Genomic DNA, 27647 nt, shown 5'->3' with positions numbered 1-27647 from the left:
AAGCAGGAAGCACCAGCGTGACCACACAATGCAGAGAAGGTAGGTACTGTGCGGGTAAAGATTTGTTGACTGGGTGAAAGAAGGAGGCACCAGTTTGACTCCAGGAGACAGAGAAGGTAGGTAATGTGCAAGTAAAGATATGTTGTCTGGGTGATGGCAGGAAGCACCAGCATGTATGGGTGAAAGAAAGAAGCACCAGTGTGACCCCAGGATGCAGGGAAGGTAGGTAATGTGCAGGTAAATATATGTTGAATGGGTAAAGGCAGGAAACTCCAGCAAAAGTTGGTCCCGCTCATCGCTGCTTGCAGCTTTAATCGGACTTATTTTTCTAATATTTATCTTTTAATATTGTAAAACTATGTACATTTTCTTGTCAAATTACAACTATTATCTCTTAATATGAATTGATTCTGGTATTTTCACTAGATTCACGCATAGTTAAATTACTACGACTTCCCTTAATATTATGACTTTACTCTTCTAATATTTAGATTTTATTCTGGTATATTTATGACATTTTCTTGTAAAGTACAACTTATTTCTAATATGGCTATTCGGTCTAACTTTTTCTTCCAAATATTAATTTTATGTTCTGGTATTTTGACTTTTTTCCCGTATTATAATTTGACTACTTTTTTCTTGTAAGATAACACATCTCTTGAGACTATATTTTTTTAATATTGTGACTTAATTATTGTAAAATTGCAATTTTTTTCTTGTAAAATGACAACTTTTCTCTTATCATTACTATTATTTTTATTTATTTTTTTAATAATATTTTGATTTTATTGTAAAATGACAGATATTTTCTATGTATTCTAGTGTATTTACTATTGTACCATAAAATTGCTATTTTGTACTGTAAGATTACAACTACTGTATCTACTTTTGGTATTATGAAGTCATTCTTGTATTTGGACTTTTCTCATATTTACTACCTTTTCCTTGTAAGATTATTTGCTCTTCATGTTATGACTTTATTTTTTTTAAATTATTTTAATGCTTATTAATTTAATTTTTTTCCTCTTAATGTTGTTATTTTGATTTTGTTCTTGACAAATTACAAATATTTTTCTTGTAAAATTTCAATAATTTTCTATCAATATTATGAATTTGTTCTTTTAATATTTTTCTCTTAGTGTAAAGACTTTTCTTGTATGATTCCAATTTACCATCTTTTTATAATGACTTTATTATTTTTATTTTTTTCACATTTGTAAACAAAAATGTTTTACTTTGGATTACAATTTTTTCCTCTTAATACATATTCTTCTATTACGTTGATATAATTCTTGTGAAATTACTACTTTTTTTCCCAGCTGTTTCCTCTTAAGATTGTGATTTCATTCTTGTAAAGTGACTACTTTTTCCTTTTAAGATTGTGACTTTATTCTTGTAAAATGACTACTTTTTCCTCATAAGATTCCAACCCATCCATCCATTTTCTACCGCTTATTCCCTTTTGGGGTCACGGGGGACGCTGGCGCCTATCTCAGCTACAATCGGGTGGAAGGCGGTGTACACCCTGGACAAGTCGCCACCTCATCGTAGATAAGATTCCAACTTTTCCACTTAATGTTGTGACTTTCTTTTGATATTTCAACTTTATTCCAATGCAGATTGGATTGGTCGACTGAGATGTTGATGTTGATTCTCTCCATGACTACTTCATTGGGTTAATTGACTGAGATGATGGTGTTGGTTCCTTTCATGACTACTTTATTGGATTGGTTGACTGAGATGTTGGTGTTGGTTCCCTTCATGACTACTTTATTGGATTGGTTGACTGAGATGTTGGGGTTGGTTCCCTTTATGACTACTTTATTGGATTGGTTGACTGAGATGTTGGGGTTGGTTCCCTTTATGACTACTTTATTGGATTAGTTGACTGAGATGTTGGTGTTGGTTCCCTTCATGACTACTTTATTGGATTGGTTGACTGAGATGATGGTGTTGGTTCCCTTCATGACTACTTTATTGGATTGGTTGACTGAGATGTTGGGGTTGGTTCCCTTTATGACTACTTTATTGGATTAGTTGACTGAGATGTTGGTGTTGGTTCCCTTCATGACTATTTTGTTGGATTGGTTGACTGAGATGTTGGTGTTGGTTCCCTTCATGACTACTTTATTGGATTGTTTGACTGAGATGTTGGTGTTGGTTCCCTTCATGACTACTTTATTGGATTGGTTGACTGAGATGTTGGTGTTGGTTCCCTTCATGACTACTTTATTGGATTGTTTGACTGAGATGTTGGTGCCCTTTGTGATTACTTAATTGGATTGGTTGACTCAGATATTTGTGTTGGTGTTGGTGCCCTTCATGACTACTTTATTGGATTGGTTGACTGAGATGTTGGTGTTGGTTCCCTTCATGACTACTTTTTTGGATTGGTTGACAGAGTTTTTGGTGCCCTTTATGACTATTTTATTGGATTGGTTGACTGAGATGTTGGTGTTGGTTCCCTTCATGACTACTTTATTGGATTGGTTGACTAAGATGATGGTGTTGGTTCCCTTCAAGACTACTTTATTGGATTGGTTGACTGAGATGTTGGTGTTGGTGCCCTTTATGACTACTTGTTGGTGTTGGTGCCCTTCATGACTACTTTATTGGATTGGTTGACTGAAATGTTGGTGTTGGTTCCCTTCATGACTACTTTATTGGATTGGTTGACTGAGATGATGGTGTTGGTTCCCTTCATGACTACTTTATTGGATTGGTTGACTGAGATGTTGGTGTTGGTTCCCTTCATGACTACTTTATTGGGTTGGTTGACTGAGATGTTGGTGTTGGTTCCCTTCATGACTACTTTATTGGATTGGTTGACTGAGATGTTGGTGTTGGTGCCCTTCATGACTACTTTATTGGATTGGTTAACTGAGATGTTGGTGTTGGTTCCCTTCATGACTACTTTATTGGATTGGTTAACTGAGATGTTGGTGTTGGTTCCCTTCATGACTACTTTATTGGATTGGTTGACTGAGATGTTGGTGTTGGTTCCCTTCATGACTACTTTATTGGATTGGTTGACTAAGATGATGGTGTTGGTTCCCTTCGTGACTACTTTATTGGATTAGTTGACTGAGGTGATGTTGATGTTCCTTCTTTTGATGGCTACTTTATTGGATTGGTTGACTGAGATGATGGTGTTGGTGATGATGAGTACTTTATTTGGAGCCGGTGCTTTCTGCACACATTTCTTGCCGCATATGAAGCCGAGAACAGGGCAGAAAATGTAAAACCAAGGTGTTAATTTGCAGTTGGGGGTGCAGGGGTCAGGGGTCAGGAGAAGAAGAATTTACCAAAGACTCGTTTGCTGCCAGGACTGCAGACTAGAACACACAAGAAGGAATGTTAAAATCTGCAAAATGTGGCCTTTCATGTCATAGCACCACTTGGCTGCTGGACTTGCTGCAGGACGGTAAGGCTTCTGCTCCATCCTCTTTTCTGCTGTTTGATACACAAAATATACAATCTTGTTGTTTTAAAGATGTTTTTGTAACGGCTGACAGATGCTTTTCCTGCATGTCCTGCTGGGGACCTTGGTGCTGACTTCAGGCGTGCAAGCAGGCAAATGTCCAGCCGGGTGCAGCTGCGACCACACCAAGCTCTCGGCCACCTGCCGTGGGAAGAACCTGACCCAGGTTCCTCCAGGTCTTGAGGAGGTGAGCAACTCATGGAGCCTTAGAACAGATTCTTCCTGTCATGTTCACTGATGGTTAGTACTTCTCAACAATGAGAGGACCGGAGCATAAGCAACACAACTTGAATTAAAGCTGCAAGCAGCGATGGACGGGACCGACTTTTGCTGCTGTTTCCTGCCTACCCTTTCAACATATCTTCACCTGTACATTACCTACCTTCCCTGCATCCTGGGGTCACACTGGTGCTTCTTTCTTTCACCCATACATGCTGGTGCTTCCTGCCATCACCCAGACAACATATCTTTACTTGCACATTACCTACCTTCTCTGTATCCTGGAGTCAAACTGGTGCCTCCTTCTTTCACCCAGTCAACATATCTTTACCCGCACAGTGCCTACCTTCTCTGCATTGTGTGGTCACGCTGGTGCTTCCTGCTTGTATCACACATGATATCACACACAAGTAAACACTCCGCAGGACTGCTTGTATCACACATGATATCACAAACAAGTAAACACGCTGCAAGACTGCTTGTATCGCACATATTACACAAAAACTCGCTGCAGGACTGCTTGTATCGCACATGATTTTAGAAGTAAACACGATGCAGGTCTGCTTGTATTGCGCATGATATCACACACAAGTAAACACTCTGCAGGACTGCTTGTAATGCACATGATATCACACACAAGTTAAAACCCTGCAAGACTGCTTGTATCACACATGATATCACACACAAACTCGCTGCAGGACTGCTTGTATTGCACATGATATCACACACAAGTTAACACGCTGCAGGACCGCTTGTATTGCACATGATATCACAAGTAAACACGCTGTAGGACTGCTTGTATTGCACATGATATCACACACAAGTAAACACTCCGCAGTACTGCTTGTATCGCACATGATATCACAAGTAAACACTCTGCAGGACTGCTTGTATCACACATGATATCACAAACAAGTAAACACGCTGCAAGACTGCTTGTATCGCACATATTACACAAAAACTCGCTGCAGGACTGCTTGTATCGCACATGATTTTAGAAGTAAACACGATGCAGGTCTGCTTGTATTGCGCATGATATCACACACAAGTAAACACTCTGCAGGACTGCTTGTAATGCACATGATTTTAGAAGTAAACACGATGCAGGTCTGCTTGTATTGCACATGATATCACACACAAGTGAACACGCTGCAGGACTGCTTGTACAGCACATGATATCACACACAAGTAAACACTCTGCAGGACTGCTTGTATTGTACATGATATCACACACAAGTAAACATGCTGCAGGACCGCTTGTATCACATGATATCACAAGTAAACGCGCTGCAGGACTGCTTGTACCGCACATGATATCATACACAAGTAAACACTCTGCAGAACTGCTTGTATTCCACATGATATCACACACAAGAAAACCCGCTGCAGGGCCGCTTGTATCCCACATGATATCACACACAAGTAAACATGCTGCAGGACTGCTTGTATGGCACATGATATCACACACAAGTAAACATGCTGCAGGACTGCTTGTATCCCACATGATATCACACACAAGTAGACACGCTGCAGGACTGCTTGTATGGCACATGATATCACACACAAGTAAACATGCTGCAGGACTGCTTGTATGGCACATGATATCACACACAAGTAGACACGCTACAGGACTGCTTGTATGGCACATGACATCACACACAAGTAAACATGCTGCAGGACTGCTTGTATGGCACATGATATCACACACAAGTAAACATGCTGCAGGACTGCTTGTATGGCACATGATATCACACACAAGTAAACATGCTGCAGGACTGCTTGTATGGCACATGATATCACACACAAGTAAACATGCTGCAGGACTGCTTGTATGGCACATGATATCACACACAAGTAAACACGCTGCAGGACTGCTTGTATGGCACATGACATCACACACAAGTAGACACGCTGCAGGACTGCTTGTATGGCACGTCTTACATATAGGCGGACACATATTATTTGCTGATACGGTATGGGATGATGCTGATGTTTGCCCACAGAGCACAGTCATGCTGGACCTGAGCAACAACAATGTGCAGGTGCTGGCGAGAGGAGCCTTGGTGGCCACGCCCCACCTGACGCACCTGACCCTGCAGCGGTGCAACATGGTGCAGGTGAAGGAGGGGGCCTTCCGCACGCTGGGCCGCCTGCTCTCCCTCAACCTGGCCCACAACAGCATCCAGGTCCTTCACCAGGTGGGCCAAACACACAGAGACCGAGGTGATGGATGGTTCACGCCTGATCGGCCCTGACTTTTGCAGGAGTCCTTGGACGGCCTGTCCTCCTTGAAGGAGCTTCACCTTGACCACAACCGCCTGGAGGATATCCAGCCTGGGGCCTTCATGCAGCTAGGCTCTGTCAACATGCTGGCTCTCTCCCACAACCAGCTGGTCTACATCCCCAACATGCTCTTCCAGGTACTCCACTTTCTGCCCTCTGACAAGAACCAGATAGTGATGGAGATTGCAGTGTGTTAGTTAAGGTGGTGTCTATCCAGGGGGAGGGGGGCGTGACAGGCAGACGGGGCCTGGCTGGGGTTGGGTAACTCGGCCTGTCACCATCACGTCTCCACCTCATCGCTGAATGGCGATATACGAGTCCTTGTTACCTGAGATACTAAGTATTTCCTTTTTTAATGACTTACTAAGTCAAAATAATGACTTACTAAGTCACTATAATGACTTACTAAGTCACAATAATGACAAAATAATGACTTACTAAGTAAAATTAATGACTTACTGTAAGTAAGCGTTTGCAATAAGCATTAAAAAAAAAAAAGTAAAAAGTGGGGCCACATGCTGACATATGCTCAACTCATCATGCTTAATTTATTACAGCATTTGGTAAGCCTGTAGTTGAGTTTTGTTATGTAAATGTTATATTTTTATTAACATGTGATAGCAGGGACCCTGCCATTCAAAACTAGGCTGCTACATTACTCATGATAAATGTAACTATAGCTGAAAAAATTGTGTGATAGCAACAGGAGAGACTCTTCATCCCTGAACACCATGGAGTTCATGTAGACTTTATGATGCACTTTCATTATTATATCAACTATCAGAGACAGAAACTGTTCATTTAACATAATGTCCTTTTTTGCTGGACATTGTGTTAAATAATAATAATTGCTAATATATATAGTTTTTTTAACAATTTTTCTTTTTCTGTATTGCCTCTTCTCCCGTCTTTTCCTTGCTTGCTCTCTTTTGTCTTGTCTTGTCTAAACTTTCTGTTGCGAGTTGTTGTGATTATATGTAATATGTTTGTGTGCTATGGCAAATGATTTTTTTTCCCTTGGACTCAGTCTGGACCCCCTCCCGTGGGTACAGCCTTTTACTGATATTTTTTTTTACTCTTCCCCCCCTTTCCCAATACCACCTTTTTCCCAATTATTTTAAGGAGCGCCGTAAAAATGGCTGATCCGTTGGCGGTCCCGTCTTGTCTCCCTGTAACGTATGTCTGCTCTTAGTGGGACTGTGCCAAAAAAAATAATTTTCAGTTCTTATTAAAGAATTGACAATAAAATTATCTTGAATCTTGAATTGCTGCTTCAACACAGCTCAATCAACACAAAAAAGGTCAAGTGAAATAACTTAATTGTTAACTGTAGGTCAATAATGCTTGTCTTTCTCTCAGACAGATAGGGTTTTGCTGTCCATAACACACACACAGGCCGCACAGTAAGCTAACGTTATGCTAAAAGCTAATTAGCCTTCACCTCAAGGACTGTGAGCAAGCTGAGCTGCCGCTTATGTATCTAGAACGTCAACTTACTCATACGGATGTTACTATGTTAGAGTGTCCGCCCTGAGATCGGTAGGTCGTGAGTTCAAACCCCTGCCGAGTCATACCAAGACTATAAAAATGGGACCCGTTACCTCCCTGCTTGGCACTCAGCATTAAGGGTTGGAATTGGGGGTTAAATCACTTTTATTACATATTTATTTTATTTTTGTTCTTTAATTTTTACTGTAATTATTTTTTCTTTTCTTTTTCAAATATATTTGCTTTTTACAACACATTTAATTAATTTATATAGATTTTTTTTAACATATTTATTTTACGTTTCTTCTTTAATTTCTTAATTTTCTTTTTCTTCTGTAATTTTTTTTTCTTTCTTGACTTTTTGATCCTTGTTTTGACTGCATAATCTCTCTGTTTTTCTTCCCAAAGGTGACATGAAAAAGGTTGAAAGACCAGATGCTAGCAGTGAAATATTTGGGTGTCAAATATAAAGAGTTATTATCAGATATTGTACAAGACCTCAGACATGAAGAGGTGTAAGGAGATGTTGATTAATAAAATATGTCAGGTTTAAACACTGATGACATCTATTAAACAAGACAAAAGGCAAGGATTCAAACAGAGACAGAATTATATTTGGACTCAGATCTGAGTAGAGACATGGCCACTGTACACTCTGTACAGTCCTGCACCATGCTCTGACGAAAAAGGTTTACGTCTCCTCTTTTATTTAGATATTCAATGTTTACGCAACAACACATGTCACAACAGAAATGGGGAGTATGTTAACAGTCATTGTTTTCGGTTACATTGAAGACAAAAGAAGAAGATGCCTCAGGCTTGGGCTCGTCCTGGATTCAGCTTCGGCAAGTGTTTGAGGACAATAGATAACCCCTCCCATCTCATTCCAACGTACACAGCGGAATCTTCCAAGACTTTGCATGGTGCAACAAAGACAGCTCTCATCTGTTCACTGGAAACTCAGAGTGGAAAGTTGTTTGATAATTTACATACAATTTTTCTAACAGAAAGATAAAGAGTAGCACAGTTTGAGTGACACTGCAAATAAAACTTGAATGAAAACATCTCCATGTTTGATGAAGTGTCTATGTGTGCTCCTTCAGGGCCTGCACAACCTGAAGTGGCTCAGCCTGAGCCGGAACTCCATCAACAACTTGGCCCCTGAGGCCTTTGCCAGCCTGTCGGCCCTCAGGCGCCTCAGTCTGGACCACAACCAGCTGCAGTTCTTCCCCACGCAGGCCATGGCCAGGTAGGAACTTCAGGGTCGTATGCCTTTTTTGTCATAAGGTATTATTTGTTCCATTCATTTCATTTCTATTTTTACTTGATTTATTCTTATAAAATACAATATTTTCACTTCTGATACGGATAAGCTTTGATACCTTTCACATTTGAATTGATAAAGTACCAATTTTCTGTACTATTGTCTTCATAAATGTTAACTGTTTGACTATAAAATCTCTTTTTTGATTTGACATTGAACTAACTGTGTGGTCCAGTCTTCCACTTCTAGGTCTCATTTGCAAGTATTACGCAGCAAACTCTGCATGCAGTTGCAATTCCAAGACAGCAGATGGCAGTAATGTATAGCCTGTGTGTGTGTGTCGCCCAAGCCAGGAAGTAGTCTTTGCCATTTAGCTGAATGTGCCAGAGTTTGTCTTTAATGGAGTCCAACAAAGTGCCTATACTGGTTTTATGCCAAGGTTGGCGAGTATTAAAACTAATCTACGAAACCCGTGAGCAGAGGATTTGCTCTCTGAAGGAAGCAAAATAGAGAGCGCGTCTGTCTCGGTGAATACACACAATGTGTACTGTTTGTCTCAACCGCCTCAATACTCGGAGGAGGAAATGTACTTTTAGCCATTTAGCACACACAGTGTGATTTATCAAGAGTAAAACTCAACGGTTTTGTCTTTATTTAAAACGTCTAAAGAGGATGTGCGCTTAAGAAAGAAGGCACTTGCTGTTTCATTATCAACATTTATATAAATTTATGTATATATATATGTATATATATTTATTGTGTGTGTATGTATATATATATATATATATATATATATATATATATATATATATATATATATATATATATATACTTTTATTGTTTTTTTTAAATTTGCAATATAAATAGTTTATTGGATGTATATATTTGTCAATATATCTTTATTTTTATAGATATATTGTATACGTATACAATATAACTAATGTACTGTATATATATATATATATATATATATATATATATATATATATATATAACATGTGTATATATATTTAGGGATGATACTCGAAACCGGTTTTCCCGGTTGTTCGATAAGAAAAGAACCGAGTCTCGGACTCGAACCCCTTTTTGATAACCGGTACCTGTTATCGAGACCACTATAGTAAAGAAAAAGAGTTGGTTCTTTATTCGAATCCGTCCCGACCCGAAATGCTCGGTGAGACATCACAATAAACGACGTCACGTAGCTCAGTCATTAGGCGCAGATAGCAAAAGCAGGAAAACAACGGACGGGGAAAAGCGCTCCAAGGTGCAATAAAGTTCAAAACAAAAGACATAATCCAATGAATAACTTTACTGAGAGATTTGAGCAGGGTACAAACACATGACCAACACTTTTACGACCAACCGGAAACATAGCAACCAGACTAGCAACGCACCTCCTTTACGGCAACCGTCGCACCGTTCTTTAAGCAACCGCAGCACATACATATACAGTCAAGACAATATGTATTCGAACACCCTGCTATTTTGCAAGTTCTCCCACTTAGAAATCATGGGGGGGTCTGAAATGTTGCATGTCCACTGTATCAAAATACGAATTGGTATGTCAGACTCAGCCCTGTCATGGTTTAACTCTTATCTTACTGATAGGATGCAGTGCGTCTCCTATAACAGTGTGACCTCGGACTATGTTAAGGTAACGTGTGGAGTTCCCCAGGGTTCGGTCCTTGGCCCTGTACTCTTCAGCATCTACATGCTGCCGCTAGGTGACGTCATACGCAAATACGGTATTAGCTTTCACTGTTATGCTGATGACACCCAACTTTACATGCCCCTAAAGCTGACCAACATGCCGGACTGTAGTCAGTTGGAAGCGTGTCTTAATGAAATTAAACAATGGATGTCCGCTAACTTTTTGCAACTTAATGCCAAAAAAACGGAAATGCTGATTATCGGTCCTGCTAGACACCGACCTCTATTTAATAATACAACTTTAACATTTGACAACCAAATAATAAAACAAGGTGACTCTGTAAAAAAAAAATCTGGGTATTATCTTCGACCCAACTCTCTCCTTTGAGTCACACATTAAAAGCGTTACTAAAACGGCCTTCTTTCATCTCCGTAATATCGCTAAAATTCGCTCCATTTTGTCCACTAAAGACGCCGAGATCATTATCCATGCGTTTGTTACGTCTCGTCTCGATTACTGTAACGTATTATTCTCGGGTCTCCCCATGTCTAGCATTAAAAGATTACAGTTGGTACAAAATGCGGCTGCTAGACTTTTGACAAGAACAAGAAAGTTTGATCACATTACGCCTGTACTGTATATACCTTTATATACATATATACATACATATATACCTATACTGGCTCACCTGCACTGGCTTCCTGTGCACTTAAGATGTGACTTTAAGGCTTTACTACTTACGTATAAAATACTACACGGTCTAGCTCCATCCTATCTTGCCGATTGTATTGTACCATATGTCCCGGCAAGAAATCTGCGTTCAAAGGACTCCGGCTTGTTAGTGATTCCCAAAGCCCAAAAAAAGTCTGCGGCCTATAGAGCGTTTTCCGTTCGGGCTCCAGTACTCTGGAATGCCCTCCCGGTAACAGTTCGAGATGCCACCTCAGTAGAAGCATTTAAGTCTCATCTTAAAACTCATTTGTATACTCTAGCCTTTAAATAGACCTCCTTTTTAGACCAGTTGATCTGCCGCTTCTTTTCTTTCTCCTATGTCCCCCCCTCCCTTGTGGAGGGGGTCCGGTCCGATGACCATGGATGAAGTACTGACTGTCCAGAGTCGAGACCCAGGATGGACCGCTCGTCGGGACCCAGGATGGACCGCTCGCCTGTATCGGTTGGGGACATCTCTACGCTGCTGATCCGCTTGAGATGGTTTCCTGTGGACGGGACTCTCACTGCTGTCTTGGAGCCACTATGGATTGAACTTTCACAGTATCATGTTAGACCCGCTCGACATCCATTGCTTTCGGTCCCCTAGAGGGGGGGGGTTGCCCACATCTGAGGTCCTCTCCAAGGTTTCTCATAGTCAGCATTGTCACTGGCGTCCCACTGAATGTGAATTCTCCCTGCCCACTGGGTGTGAGTTTTCCTTGCCCTTTTGTGGGTTCTTCCGAGGATGTTGTAGTCGTAATGATTTGTGCAGTCCTTTGAGACATTTGTGATTTGGGGCTATATAAATAAACATTGATTGATTGATTGATTGATCCAGAGGAGTCATGGGAGAAACTTTTTTGGACAGATGAGACCAAAATCGACCTTTTTGGTCATAATTCCACTATGGGTGTTTGGAGGAAGAAGAATGATGCGTACCATCCCAAGAACACCATCTCTACTGTGAAGCACGGGGGTGGTAGCATCATGCTTTGGGGGTGTTTTTCTGCTCATGGGACAGGGCGGCTGTACTGTATTAAGGAGAGGATGACTGCAGCCGTGTATTGTGAGATTTTGGCCAAAAACCTTCTTCCCTCAGTCAGATCATTGAAGATGAGTCGTGGCTGGATCTTCCAACATGACAATGACCCAAAGCACACAGCCAGGAAAACCAAGAAGTGGCTTCGTAAGAACCATATCAAGGTTCTGGAGTGGCCTAGCCAGGTTCCAGACCTAAATCCAATTGAAAATATTTGGATGGAACTGAAGACGCCGCACCGATCCGCCTGTCGATCTCACGATCCACTCTTCCCTCACTCGTGAACAAGACTCCTAGGTACTTGAACTCCTCCACTTGGGGCAGGGTCTCCTCCCCAACCCGGAGATGGCATTCCACCCTTTTCCGGGCGAGAACCATGGACTCGGACTTGGAGGTGCTGATTCTCATTCCGGTCGCTTCACACTCGGCTGCAAACCGATCCAGTGAAAGCTGAAGATCCCGGTCAGATGAAGCCATCAGCACCACATCATCTGCAAAAAGCAGAGACCTAATCCTGCAGCCACCAAACCGGAACCCCTCAACGCCTTGACTGCGCCTAGAAATTCTGTCCATAAAAGTTATGAACAGAGTCCAAAACAGGAGTCTTCAGTAATGCGGACGTTGTACCGATCCGTTGTGGTGAAGAAGGAGCTGAGCCGGAAGGCAAAGCTCTCAATTTACCGGTCGATCTACGTTCCCATCCTCACCTATGGTCATGAGCTTTGGGTCATGACCGAAAGGATAAGATCACGGCTACAAGCGACCCAAATGAGTTTCCTCCGCCGTGTGGCGGGTCTCTCCCTTAGAGATAGGGTGAGAATCTCTGCCATCCGGGAGGAACTCAAAGTAAAGCCGCTGCTCCTCCACATGGAGAGGAGCCAGATGAGGTGGTTCGGGCATCTGGTCAGGATGCCACCCGAACGCCTCCCTAGGGATGTGTTTAGGGCACGTCCAACCGATAGGAGGCCACGGGGAAGACCCAGGACACATTGGGAAGACTATGTCTCCCGGCTGGCCTGGGAACGCCTCGGGATCCCCCGGGAAGAGCTAGACGAAGTGGCTGGGGAAAGGGAAGTCTGGGTTTCCCTGCTTAGGCTGTTGCCCCCGTGACCCGACCTCGGATAAGCGGAAGAAGATGGATGGATGGATGGAGCTGAAAGTATGTGTTACTCAGCGACAGCCCAGAAAACTGACTGATCTAGAGAAGATCTGTGTGGAGGAGTGGGCCAAAATCCCTCCTGCAGTCTGTGCAAACCTGGTGAAGAACTTCAGGAAACGTTTGACCTCTGTAATTGCAAACAAAGGCTAGTCTACCAAATAGTAATGCTGGTGTTCAAATACTTATTTTCAGCTGTATCACACGAAAACATTGTTACAAAAATAATAGATTGTGATTTCTGGATTTTTCTTCTTAGGTTATCTTTCATACAGTGGACATGCACCTACCATGAACATTTCAGACCCCTCCATGATTTCTGCAAAATAGCAGAGTGTTCAAATACTTATTTTCTTCACTGTATATATATATATACAACATATCCCCCTTTTTTTAACTTTTGTTTTTCTTTCCTTGTAAAAAAAGCAAAATCACACTGTATATGTGTTGTCAGTCTAATTATAAATAATGCAGAGGAAGCGTGTTGGCTGAGTTTTTGACGTTTACTGCCGGGTGACGACATGCAACAACACTTTTCGGGGCTACCGCGCTTGCTCGTCACTCCCGTTGCATGCTGGGTAGTGTAGTCGTTATATTCCATAGCTCATAAAGAAATAATGTTAACTCAATAAAGTGGATTTATTTTTTTTTGCTTTAACTTTTCATATTTTAGCATTGTAACCACATTTGCAAACAACTTTTCTCTTCATAGAATTTTCTTTCAATAAAGAAATAAAGTGCAAAAATGTCAAAGCATCGTAACAAACAGTTATGTCAAATAGTAGCAGAAGTGCACTTTTTGGAGAGCTGGATTATTTTCAGTTTTGTGCCCAACGGACTGATTTTATTTAACAGTATATTATTATTTATACAGCTATAGTGATCACAGAGACAGGTCGTTTTTGTGTTACTGTATGTATTTGTTTTTCTGAAAAATCCCACTTAATATACTTTGGGTAACAACAGTCAATATGTATTTATTTTATTTAATTTTTTTAGGGGGGTAACAGTCAATATTTATTAGATTTTATTTTTTTCTTATATAATAAAAGTGAACTTTTGTTAAACCAAATATTGTTGTTTTTTTCCCCCCATGTACAACAACCTATTTGGACTCAATAAGAGAATTGATAAGGAATCGGTTCGATAAGAGGAATCGATAATATGCTCGAACTTGATAATTTCTTATCAAATATCATCCCTATGTATATTTATGTACATAATATATATAGTGTTTATGTATATTATATGGACAAATATATAAAATATGTGTATATATATATAAATATACATATACATATACACGTATAAATATATACAGTATGTATTTTTATATATATACATATACATATACATATACACGTATAAATATATACAGTATGTATTTTTATATATATTTATATATTATATACACATTTTATATGTAGTATTTATGTATATATTACAATATATATTTATGTATATAATATAATTCATATAAATATGTATTTATATATACACACATAAATATATATATATACTATATTTATGTATATGAATATATGTGTATATTTATTACTATATATATATGCATATATATATTTTAAAAATATATATACTGTATATGTATTCAATATAACTAGTATTTATATATATATATATATTTATATATGATAGACCTATAACGTGTATATATATTTATGTATATTATACATTCATAATATATTTGATATATTTTATGGAAAAATATGTATGTGTGTGTATGTATATATATATATATTTAGTGTGTGTGTATATATATATATATATATTTATATATATGTACATATACACATAAATATATATGTACTTAGTATATATTATATATAAATAATATATATAGTATTTATGTATATTTCATAATATATATAAATATGTATTTATATTTATACATATACACACATATATATATATATGTGTGTATATATATATGCGTATATATATATGTGTGTGTATATATATTGTATATATATATATATATATATATGTGTGTGTATGTATATATATATATATATATATATATATATATATATATATATATATACATATATATATATATATATATATATATATATATATATATATAGTTATATATATAGTTATATTGTGTATTATTCCTAGACATGAATATAAAAGAAAAGTTCTTGCAACATGCATTTTCCTGTGCATGGACCTCACATTCCTCCCCCCCACTTGAGATGGTTTCTGCACCTTCCAGAGCCCGTGAGGTGACCCGTCTGGACATGAGCCACAACCCCATGGTCTACCTGGGAGAAGAGTCCGTCTCCATGCCCAAGCTCACACACCTGTACCTGGACCACATGTCCCTGCAGGACCTCTCAGAGCAGGCCTTGTCCCAGGCCCCCATGCTCTCCCACCTGGACCTGAGCCACAACCAGCTGCGCTACCTGGACCCTCTCTCGGGCCCCAAGAACCTGGCCAGCCTCAACCTGACAGGTACGCTGTGACGTGTGGAGCCCAGCAGGTGTCTTCATCCTTTCCACACTCCCTCCAGCCAACCCCGTCTACTGCAGCTGCTACCTGCGGCCCCTGAGGACCTGGGCCACCCAGGCCGCCGTCCGGCTGCTGGGGGTCTGCGCCGGCCCGCCTCACCTGTCTGACGAGCCGCTGACAGCCGTGGCTGCCGCCGACATGCGTTGCCGCAGCGACGGGGACCGGCTAGAGGAGGAGGAAGAGGTGATGGCGGGCGGCGGCGCCCCGACACCTGCGGCAAAGACCAAGGGCCACGTCAGATGTCCCCTGAACTGCCACTGTGATGTGAGTCCACACACCCATGTTATCACTCCCAGTATCAGACCACCTATCTGAAATCAGTCTTGCAGCGTTTACTTGTGTGTGATAACGTGCGATACAAACTGGCCTGCGTAGTGTTTACCTGTGTGTGATATCATGTGCGATACAAACAGTACTGCAGTGTTTACTTGTGTGTGATGTCATGTGTGATCCAAGCAGTCCTGCGGAGTGTCTACTTGTGTGTGATATCATGTGCGGTACAATCAGTCCTGCAAAGTGTCTACTTGTGTGTGATATCATGTGCGATACAAACAGTACTGCAGTGTTTACTTGTGTGTGATATCATGTGCGATACAAACAGTACTGCAGTGTTTACTTGTGTGTGATGTCATGTGTGATCCAAGCAGTCCTGCGGAGTGTCTACTTGTGTGTGATATCATGTGCGATACTAGCAGTCCTGCAGAGTGTCTACTTGTGTGTGATATCAAGAGCGATACAAACAGTACTGCAGTGTTTACTTGTGTGTGATGTCATGTGCGATACAAGCAGTCCTGCGGAGTGTCTACTTGTGTGTGATATCATGTGCGATACTAGCAGTCCTGCAGCGTGTCTACTTGTGTGTGATATCATGTGCGATACTAGCAGTCCTGCAGAGTGTATACTTGTGTGTGATATCATGTGTGATACTAGCAGTCCTGCGGACTGTTTACTTGTGTGTGATATCATGTGTGATACAAGCAGTCCTGCAGTGTTTACTTGTGTGTGATATCATGTGCAATACAAACAGTCCTGCAGAGTGTTTACTTGTGTGTGATATCATGTGCAATACAAACAGTCCTGCAGAGTGTTTACTTGTGTGTGATATCATGTGCAATACTAGCAGTCCTGCAGAGTGTTTACTTGTATGTGATATCATGTGGGATTCAAGCATTCATGCAGAGTCTTTACTTCTGTGTGATATCATGGGTGATACAAGCAGTCCTGCAGTGTTTACTTGTGTGTGATATCATGTGTGATACAAGCAGTCCTGCAGTGTCTACTTTTGTTTAATATCATGTGCGATACAAGCAGTCCTGCAGTGTTTACTTGTGTATGATATCATGTGCCATACAAGCAAGCCTGCAGTGTGTTTACTTGTGAGTGATATCATGTGCGATACAAGCAGGTCTGCAGAGTGTTTACTTGTGTGTGATATCATGTGTGATACAGCGTGTTGATTCGTGAGTGATATGTTGATACATGTATGATACAGCGGTTCAAACCCCGGGCAAGTCATACCAAAGACTATAAAAAATGGGACCCATTACCTCCCTGCTTGGCACTCAGCATCAAGGGTTGGAATTGGGGGTTAAATCACCATAAATGATTCCCGGGCGCGGCACCGCTGCTGCTCACTGCTCCCCTCACCTCCCAGGGGCTGATCTAGGGTGATGGGTCAAATGCAGAGAATAATTTCGCCACACCTAGTGTGTGTGTGACAATCATTGGTACTTTAACTTTAACTTTAGCGCGTTGACTTGTGAGTGATATGATGGGCGATACAGCGTGTCGACTTGTGAGTGATTTGACGTGCGATACAGCGTGTGGACTTGTGAGTGATATGATGGGCGATACAGCGTGTCGACTTGTGAGTGATTTGACGTGCGATACAGCGTGTGGACTTGTGAGTGATATGATGTGCGATACAGCGTGTGGACTTGTGAGTGATATGTGCGATGCAGCGTGTTGACTTGTGAGTGATATGATGTGCGATACAGCATGTTGACTTGTGAGTGATATGTTGTGCGATGCAGCGTGTTGACTTGTGAGTGATATTATGTGCGATACAGCATGTTTATTGGTGAGTGATACGATGTGCGATACAGCGTGTCGACTTGTGAATGATATGATGTACGATACAGCGTGTGGACTTGTGAGTGATAAAATGTGTGATACAGCGTGTTGACATGAGTGTTATGATGTGCGATACAGCGTGTTGACTTGTGAGTGTTACGATGTGCGATACAGCATGTTGACTTCCAAGTGATATGATGTGCGATACAGCGTGTGGACTTGAGTGATACGATGTGCGATACAGTGTGTTGACTTGTAATATCATGTATGATACAGCGTGCCGACTTGTGAGTGATACAATGTGTAATACAGCGTGTTGACTTGTGAATGATACGATGTGCGATACAGCGCGTGGACTTGTGAGTGATATGATGTGCGATTCAGCGTGTTTACTTGTGAGTGATATGATGTGCGATACGGCGTGTTTACTTGTGTGTGATATGATGTGCGATACAGCGTGAGGACTAGTGAGTGATACGATGTGCGATACAGCGTGTGGACGTGTGAGTGATATTATGTGCGATACAGCGTGAGGACTAGTGAATGACACGATGTGCGATACAGCGTGTGGACTTGTGAGTGATATGATGTGCGATACAGCGTGAGGACTAGTGAGTGATACGATGTGCGATACAGCTTGTGGACGTGTGAGTGATATTATGTGCGATACAGCGTGAGGACTAGTGAATGATACGATGTGCGATACAGCGTGTGGACTTGTGAGTGATATGATGTGCGATACAGCGTGTTTACTTGTGAGTGATATTATGTGCGATACAGCATGTTTACTTGTGAGTGATATGATGTGCGATACGGCGTGTTTACTTGTGTGTGATATGATGTGCGATACAGCGTGAGGACTAGTGAGTGATACGATGTGCGATACAGCGTGTGGACGTGTGAGTGATATTATGTGCGATACAGCGTGAGGACTAGTGAATGATACGATGTGCGATACAGCGTGTGGACTTGTGAGTGATATGATGTGCGATACAGCGTGTTTACTTCAATCAATCAATCAATGTTTATTTATATAGCCCCAAATCACAAATGTCTCAAAGGACTGCACAAATCATTACGACTACAACATCCTCGGAAGAACCCACAAAAGGGCAAGGAAAACTCACACCCAGTGGGCAGGGAGAATTCACATTCAGTGGGACGCCAGTGACAATGCTGACTATGAGAAACCTTGGAGAGGACCTCAGATGTGGGCAACCCCCCCCCCCTCTAGGGGACCGAAAGCAATGGATGTCGAGCGGGTCTAACATGATACTGTGAAAGTTCAATCCATAGTGGCTCCAAGACAGCAGTGAGAGTCCCGTCCACAGGAAACCATCTCAAGCGGATCAGCAGCGTAGAGATGTCCCCAACCGATACAGGCGAGCGGTCCATCCTGGGTCCCGACGAGCGGTCCATCCTGGGTCTCGACTCTGGACAGTCAGTACTTCATCCATGGTCATCAGACCGGACCCGAGGGGGGACATAGGAGAAAGAAAAGAAGCGGCAGATCAACTGGTCTAAAAAGGAGGTCTATTTAAAGGCTAGAGTATACAGATGAGTTTTAAGATGAGACTTAAATGCTTCTACTTGTGAGTGATATTATGTGCGATACAGCATGTTTATTGGTGAGTGATACGATGTGCGATACAGCGTGTCGACTTGTGAGTGATATGATGTACGATACAGCGTGTGGACTTGTGAGTGATATGATGTGCGATACAGCGTGAGGACTAGTGAATGATACGATGTGCGATACAGCGTGTGGACTTGTGAGTGATATGATGTGCGATACAGCGTGAGGACTAGTGAGTGATACGATGTGCGATACAGCGTGTGGACGTGTGAGTGATATTATGTGCGATACAGCGTGAGGACTAGTGAATGATACGATGTGCGATACAGCGTGTGGACTTGTGAGTGATATGATGTGCGATACAGCATGTTTATTGGTGAGTGATACGATGTGCGATACAGCGTGTGGACTTGTGAGTGATACGATGTGCGATACAGCGTGTGGACGTGTGAGTGATATGATGTGCGATACAGCGTGAGGACTAGTGAATGATACGATGTGCGATACAGCGTGTGGACTTGTGAGTGATATGATGTGCGATACAGCGTGTTTACTTGTGAGTGACAAGTAGTAGACGTGTGTGTGTGCAGGTGGACTGGCATCACGCCACATGTGAGAACGGAGGTCACACCAGAGTCCCGCGAGGCTTTCCCGCCAAAACGCAGCTCCTGGACCTGCGCGGCAACCACTTCCGGGTCCTGGCCGCCAACAGTTTCCCAGGCAGCAGCCAGGTGGTCTCTCTGCACCTGGACTCCTGCAGGATCCAGGAGGTGGAAGGAGGTTCCCTGCGGGGGATGAAGAAGCTCCTCTACCTCTACCTCTCTGACAACCAGCTCAGCTCCCTGCCGCCTGACGCCCTGGCAGGTGCGCCCCAGCTCAGCTACCTGCACCTGGAGGGCAACCACCTGGCACACTTCCCGGGAGCAGGTCAGTCCACCTGCTGCACGCCGCCCTCTGCTGGTCGGCAGAGGTACTGCTGTTGAGATTGGCTCCAGCGACCCCAAAAAGGGACGAGCGGTAGTAAATGGATGGATGGGTGTTGACATGTTTTCTTTCCTTGCAAATGTTCCAAAGATGTCTGTAAGAACATTGACAATTGATTATATTCATGTTGGCTTCAAGATAGCCAGCGATTAGCTAAATAGTTGCCCGCTAGCGATCAGAGCACTAATTGCCAGTTAGCAATTAGTGCTATAGTTTATAGCTAGTGATTAACATGCTAGTTGTCACCTCGCAATTAACCCACCAGTTGCCAGCTAGCGATCAGAGTACTAATTGACTGTTAGCGATTAGCGTTGCGCTATAGTTTCCAGCCAGCGATTAACATGCTAGTTGTCAGCTAACAATTAACCCACCAGTTGCCAGTTAGTGATATGAGCTTTAATTGACAGTCAGCGATAACGCTATAGTTTACAGCTTGCGACTAACATGCTAGTTGTCAGTTTTCGATTAACCCACCAGTTGACAGCTAGCGATTAAAGCACTAATCAACAGTTAGCGATTAGCACTATGGTTTCTAGCTAGCGATTAACATGCTAGTTTTCAGGTAGTGATTAACTCACTAGTTGCCAGCTAGCGATTAGCGCATCGATTGACAGTTGGTGATTAGGGCTATAGTTTCTAGCTAGCACTTAACATGTCGGCTAGCGATTAACCCACCAGTTGACAGCTAGCGATTAAAGCACTAATCAACAGTTAGGGATTAGCACTATGGTTTCTAGCTAGCGATTAACATGCTAGTTTTCAGGTAGTGATTAACTCACTAGTTGCCAGCTAGCGATTAGCGCATCAATTGACAGTTGGTGATTAGGGCTATAGTTTCTAGCTAGCAATTAACATGTCGGCTAGCGATTAACCCACCAGTTGACAGCTAGCGATTAAAGCACTAATCAACAGTTAGGGATTAGCACTATGGTTTCTAGCTAGCGATTAACACGCTAGTTTTCAGGAAGTGATTAACTCACTAGTTGCCAGCTAGCGATTAGCGCATCAATTGACAGTTGGTGATTAGGGCTATAGCTTCTAGCTAGCAATTAACATGTCGGCTAGCGATTAACCCACCAGTTGACAGCTAGCGATTAAAGCACTAATCAACAGTTAACGATTAGCACTATGGTTTCTAGCTAGCGATTACCATGCTAGTTTTCAGGTAGTGATTAACTCACTAGTTGCCAGCTAGCGATTAGCGCATCGATTGACAGTTGGTGATTAGGGCTATAGTTTCTAGCTAGCAATTAACATGTCGGCTAGCGATTAACCCACCAGTTGACAGCTCGTGATTAGCGCAGTAATTTCCATTTAGCAACTAGCATGTTAGTTGCCAGCTGGCGATTAGCAGCTGGATATAGGTATTATGGAGTTTCCTCTTGATGTATATTTGCAATGCCCAATAAGATGGTCTTTTAGGAGCAGTTTCAGGTACAATACCACCAGTTCTACAAGTTGGGGGCCCTATCAGTCTAGGCCCCTGGTCTGGTAAAGATTGACTTTGTTTCTCCCTTAGCGATGAGACCTCTCCCAGGTCTGTTCGCATTACACCTGGAGAGAAACGCTATCTCCAAGCTGGAGCCGTCCGGTATGCTGTCCTCGGTCTCGCCCCGACTGCGAGAACTCTACCTGAGCAACAACACCATACGCTCGGTGGCCAGAGGCGCTCTGGACTCCGCCTTCCTTGGGAAACTTCACCTGGCTGCCAACAAACTCACCAAGGTTCCAAGCGCCGCCCTGTCCAGGACCCCCGGTCTGGAGGAGCTCAACCTGTCCCACAACCACATTCTGTCCGTAGGACCCAACGCCTTCAGGCCGCTCTCCCAAAGTCTGAAATGGCTCCACATGGACCGGACCAACACTGAGAAGGTATGCGGTTCAGAACTGGGGAGCTGATACACCCTTTACCAAACTGGGGTCACTCCTTCCAGATGTCCATGGACGCCCTGGCAGGACTTGGTCCAGGACTGAAGACTCTCACCCTGAGAGGGAACCGGCTGAAGGAACTTCCCCACTTGCACCGGCTCACCGGCTTGGAGGTGCTGGACTTGCAAGGCAACCCCCTGCTGTGCGACTGCACCTTGCTGCCCCTGCGCAGGTGGGTGCACCTTATGCTTCCCCTCATGCTAAAGTGCTAACCTGCCTGGTTAACATCTTGGCTAAAGACAATCACATGACCCACAGCTTGTCGCTGATTGGAGGATATAGTCGTTGGCGGAAAGGGCTTTTTTTATTTCCAGTTTTTCGCAGGCCACATTAAAATGCCGTGGCAGACCCTCATAAAATGGTGTGGCGGGCCAAATGTTAAAGAAACAAGCCACGTTAAAATGAAGTGGAGGTCCAAAATGAAATGAAATGGCAGACCAAATAAAGTAACTTGGTGGGTCACCTTAAAATGACATAGCAAACCACATTAAATGATGTGGCAGACCACATAAAATGGTGTGGCAGGCCAAATGTTAAAGAGACAGGCCACTTTAAAATGACGCGAAGGTCCAAAATAAAATGAAATGGCAGACCACATAAAATGGTCTGGCGGGCCAAATTTCAAAGAGACAGGCCTCTTTAAAATGAAGTGGAGGTCCAAAATAAAATGAAATGCCAGACCACATAAAATGATGCGGTGGGTCACCTTAAAATGACATAGCGAACCACATTAAATGATGTGGCAGACCACATAAAATGGAGTGGCAGGCCAAATGTTAAAGAGACAGGCCACATTAAAATGACGCGAAGGTCCAAAATAAAATGAAATGGCAGACCACATAAAATGGTGTGGCGGGCCAAATGTTAAAGAAACAGGCCACTTTAAAATGAAGTGGAGGTCCAAAATAAAGTGAAATGGCAGACCACATAAAATGGTGTGGCGGGCCAAATTTCAAAGAGACAGGCCCCTTTAAAATGAAGTGGAGGTCCAAAATAAAATGAAATGGCAGACCAAATAAAATGATGTGGTGGGTCACCTTAAAATGACATAGCGAACCACATTAAATGAGGTGGCAGACCACATAAAATGGTGTGGCGGGCCAAATGTTAAAGAAACAAGCCACATTAAAATGAAGTGGAGGTCCAAAATGAAATGAAATGGCAGACCAAATAAAGTAACGTGGTGGCTCACCTTAAAATGACATAGCAAACCACGTTAAATGATGTGGCAGACCACATAAAATGGTGTGGCGGGCCAAATGTTAAAGAGACAGGCCACTTTAAAATGAAGTGGAGGTCCAAAATAAAATGAAATGCCAGACCACATAAAATGGTGTGGTGGGTTACCTTAAAATGACATAGCGAACCACATTAAATGATGTGGCAGACCACATAAAATGGCGTGGCAGGCCAAATGTTAAAGAGACAGGCCACTTTAAAATCACGCGAAGGTCCAAAATAAAATGAAATGGCAGACCACATAAAATGGTGTGGCGGGCCAAATGTTAAAGAAACAAGCCACTTTAAAATGAAGTGGAGGTCCAAAATAAAGTGAAATGGCAGACCACATAAAATGGTGTGGCGGGCCAAATTTCAAAGAGACAGGCCCCTTTAAAATGAAGTGGAGGTCCAAAATAAAATGAAATGGCAGACCAAATAAAATGATGTGGTGGGTCACCTTAAAATGACATAGCGAACCACGTTAAATGAGGTGGCAGACCACATAAAATGGTGTGGCGGGCCAAATGTTAAAGAAACAAGCCACGTTAAAATGAAGTGGAGGTCCAAAATGAAATGAAATGGCAGACCAAATAAAGTAACGTGGTGGCTCACCTTAAAATGACATAGTGAACCACATTAAATGAGGTGGCAGACCACATAAAATGGTGTGGCAGACCAAATGTTAAAGAGACAGGCCAATTAAAAATTAAGTAGAGGTCCAAAATAAAATTAAATGGCAGACCACATAAAATGGTGTGGCGGGCCGATTATTAAAGAAACAGACCACTTTAAAATGAAGTGGAGGTCCAGAATAAAATGAAATGACAGACCACATAAAATGATGTGGTGGGTCACCTTAAAATGACATAGCGAACCACATTAAATGATGTGGCAGACCACATAAAATGGCGTGGCGGGCCAAATGTTAAAGAGACAGGCCACCTTAAAATGAAGTGGAGGTCCAAAATAAAATGGAATGGCAGACCACATAAAATGGTGTGGCGGGCCAAATTTCAAAGAGACAGGCCCCTTTAAAATGAAGTGGAGGTTCAAAATAAAATGAAATGGCAGACCACATAAAATGACGTGGTGGGTCACCTTAAAATGACATAGGGAACCACATTAAAGGATGTGGCAGACCACATAAAATGGTGTGGCGGGCCAAATGTTAAAGAGACAGGCCACATTAAAATGAAGTGGAAGTCCAAAATAAAATGAAATGGCAGACCACATAAAATGGTGTGGCGGGCCAAATGTTAAAGAAACAGGCCAAATTAAAATGAAGTGGAGGTCTAAAATAAAGTGACATGGCAGACCACATAAAATGGCGTGGAAGGCCAAATTTCAACAAGACAGGCCCCTTTAAAATGAAGTGGAGGTCCAACATAAGATGAAATGGCAGACCAAATAAAATGACATGGTGGGTCACCTTAAAATGACATAGCGAACCACATTAAATGACGTGGCAGACCACATCAGGAATATGTGGCGTGCTACATTCAATTAATGGTACAGGCCACATTAAATTAAGTAAAGGTTCAAAATATAATATTATTTGGCGGGCCAAATTAAAATTATTGGACAAGCCACTTTAAAAGTAAGTGAAGGTCCGCAATGAAATGATTGTGCATGCCACAATAACTTTGTGGCGGACCACATCAGGATGATGTGGCAAAGCATGTCAAAAAGCCGTGGCTGGCCGTGTAATTGAAGTGGCGGACCACGTTTGAATTATGGGACAGGCCACATTAAAAAAGAAGTTAAATTATGTGACGGACCACATTACAAATGTGGCAGGCCACTTTAGAGCTATGTCGTGTACTACATTAAAATGATGGTACAGGCCATTTAAAATGAAGTGTAGGTCCACAATAAAATGATGTGGCGGACCACATTAGAATTATGTAGCGTACTATATTTAAATTATGGGGCAGGCCACATTAAATGAAGTGTAGTTCCACAATGAAATGAGGTGGCGAGACACTTTAGAACGATGTAGCGTGCCACATTAAACCATAGGACAGGCTGCTTTAATGAAGTGGAGGGCCACAATAAAATGACGTGGTGAGCCACATCAGGAATACGTGGTGTGCCACGTTCAATAATGGTACAGGCCATTTAAAATGAAGTAAAGGTCCAAAATATAATGAAGTGGCAGGCCACATTAGAGCTATGTCATGTACTATATTAAAATGATGGTACAGCCCATGTTAAAATGAAGTGTAGGTCCACGATAAAATCATGTGGGGGGCCACATTAGAATTATGTAGCGTACTATATTTAAATTATGGGGCAGGCCACATTAAATGAAGTGTAGTTCCACAATGAAATGAGGTGGCGAGACACTTTAGAACGATGTAGCGTGCTACGTTAAACCATAGGACAGGCTGCTTTAATGAAGTGTAGGGCCACAATAAAATGACGTGGCGAGGCACATCAGGAATACGTGGTGTGCCACGTTCAATAATGGTACAGGCCATTTAAAATGAAGTAAAGGTCCATAATATAATGAAGTGGCAGGCCACATTAGAGCTATGTCATGTACTATATTAAAATGATGGTACAGCCCATGTTAAAATGAAGTGTAGGGCCACAATAAAAAATACGTGGGGGGCCAAAATAAAATGATGTGGCGGACCACATTAGAATTATGTCGCGCACTATATTTAAATTATGGGGCAGGTCATGTTAAAGGAAGTGTACGTCCACAATAAAATGATTTGGCGGGCCAAAATCAAATGATGTGGTGAGCCACATTAGAACGATGTAGCGTGCCACATTAAAACCATAGGACAGGCTGCTTTAAAATGAAGTGTAGGTCCACAATAAATGATGTGGTGAGCCACTTTAGACATATGTAGTGTGCCACATTAAAACCATTGGACAGGCTGCTTTAAAATGATGTGTTGGGCCACTAGAAATTGAGCAATGTTTGAAGATGTGTTAACGAAGCCAATATTACCTGACACAGTTTCTTTGCACAGGTGGATGGACAAGGTGAGCATGGAGGTGGGCGCCACCTGTGGCCACCCTGCACACCTGAAAGGTCAGAAGGTCAGGGATGTGGAGCTTTTCAAGTCTTGTAGTCCAGCAAGCGGCTCTGCTTCGGACACTAAAGGTCTTGTGCTCCCCACTCAAGTAAAGCTTAAACAAGCTCAAGTGAACCTGGTGAAGACTAAACCTGGGAAGAACCTGGTGAAGACTAAACCTGGGAAGAACCTGGTGAAGACTAAACCTGGGAAGAACCTGGTGAAGACTAAACCTGGGAAGAACCTGGTGAACGCTAAACCTGGGAAGAACCTGGTGAAGACTAAACCTGGGAAGAACCTGGTGAAAGCTAAACCTGGGAAAAACCTGGTGAACGCTAGACCTGGGAAGAACCTGGTGAAGACTAAACCTGGGAAGAACCTGGTGAACGCTAAACCTGGGAAGAACCTGGTGAAGTCTAAACCTGGGAAGAACCTGGTGAAGGCTAAACCTGGGAAGAACCTGGTGAAGCAGTCCAAAGCAAAATAAAGAAGATTGAAAGAAAACCTGGAGGAGTAACTGTATCGAAAAAGAAAAAAACTGATGAAAACTTAAAATATTGATTTGTTTGCGTTTTCTTTGATGTGCTGAGCATGTTACAGACTGACAACATTTGCCGTGCAAGAGTCTTCTATGTGTTTAATTTGTGTGGTGTGTGAATGAAATAGTCAATAAAAACATAAAAACAATGTATATTGTGTGGTGTATGAATGAAATAGTCAATAAAAACAATGTATAATGTGTGGTGTATGAATGAAATAGTCAATAAAAACAATGTATATTGTGTGGTGTATGAATGAAATAGTCAATAAAAACAATGTATAATGTGTGGTGTATGAATGAAATAGTCAATAAAAACAATGTATATTGTGTGGTGTATGAATGAAATAGTCAATAAAAACAATTTATAATGTGTGGTGTATAAATGAAATAGTCAATAAAACACAATGTATATGGTGTGGTGTATGAATGAAATAGTCAATAAAAACAATGTATATTGTGTGGTGTAT

The 27647-nt window shown here is 41.9% G+C and overlaps 1 protein-coding gene across 1 annotated transcript; it reads left to right on the top strand.

The window, feature by feature from the left end:
* The first annotated feature begins 3515 nt into the window (after nt 1-3515).
* On the top strand, nt 3516-27337 carry chadla (chondroadherin-like a). Its single transcript, XM_061884827.1, has 10 exons — nt 3516-3668; nt 5704-5898; nt 5965-6120; nt 8575-8720; nt 15532-15770; nt 15829-16091; nt 20067-20403; nt 21980-22332; nt 22395-22561; nt 26595-27337. Exons 1-10 carry the CDS (start codon nt 3516-3518, stop codon nt 27124-27126), a joined length of 2541 nt encoding a protein of 846 aa, XP_061740811.1. The 3' UTR covers nt 27127-27337.
* Nucleotides 27338-27647: the final 310 nt, after the last annotated feature.

This window comes from Nerophis ophidion, linkage group LG23, assembly GCF_033978795.1.
Source record: "Nerophis ophidion isolate RoL-2023_Sa linkage group LG23, RoL_Noph_v1.0, whole genome shotgun sequence".
Taxonomy (NCBI): domain Eukaryota; kingdom Metazoa; phylum Chordata; class Actinopteri; order Syngnathiformes; family Syngnathidae; genus Nerophis; species Nerophis ophidion.
The sequence above is the reverse complement of the archived record's forward strand: the minus strand, read 5'-3'. Positions and strand labels throughout refer to the sequence as shown.

Bases quoted from the DNA above. Each gene is read 5' to 3' on its own strand.
- chadla (XM_061884827.1), top strand. From the start codon at position 3,516: ATGCTTTTCCTGCATGTCCTGCTGGGGACCTTGGTGCTGACTTCAGGC. The intron at 6,121-8,574 runs GTACTCCACTTT...GTGCTCCTTCAG, and splicing joins TCCCCAACATGCTCTTCCAG to GGCCTGCACAACCTGAAGTG. The intron at 22,333-22,394 runs GTATGCGGTTCA...CACTCCTTCCAG, and splicing joins ACCGGACCAACACTGAGAAG to ATGTCCATGGACGCCCTGGC.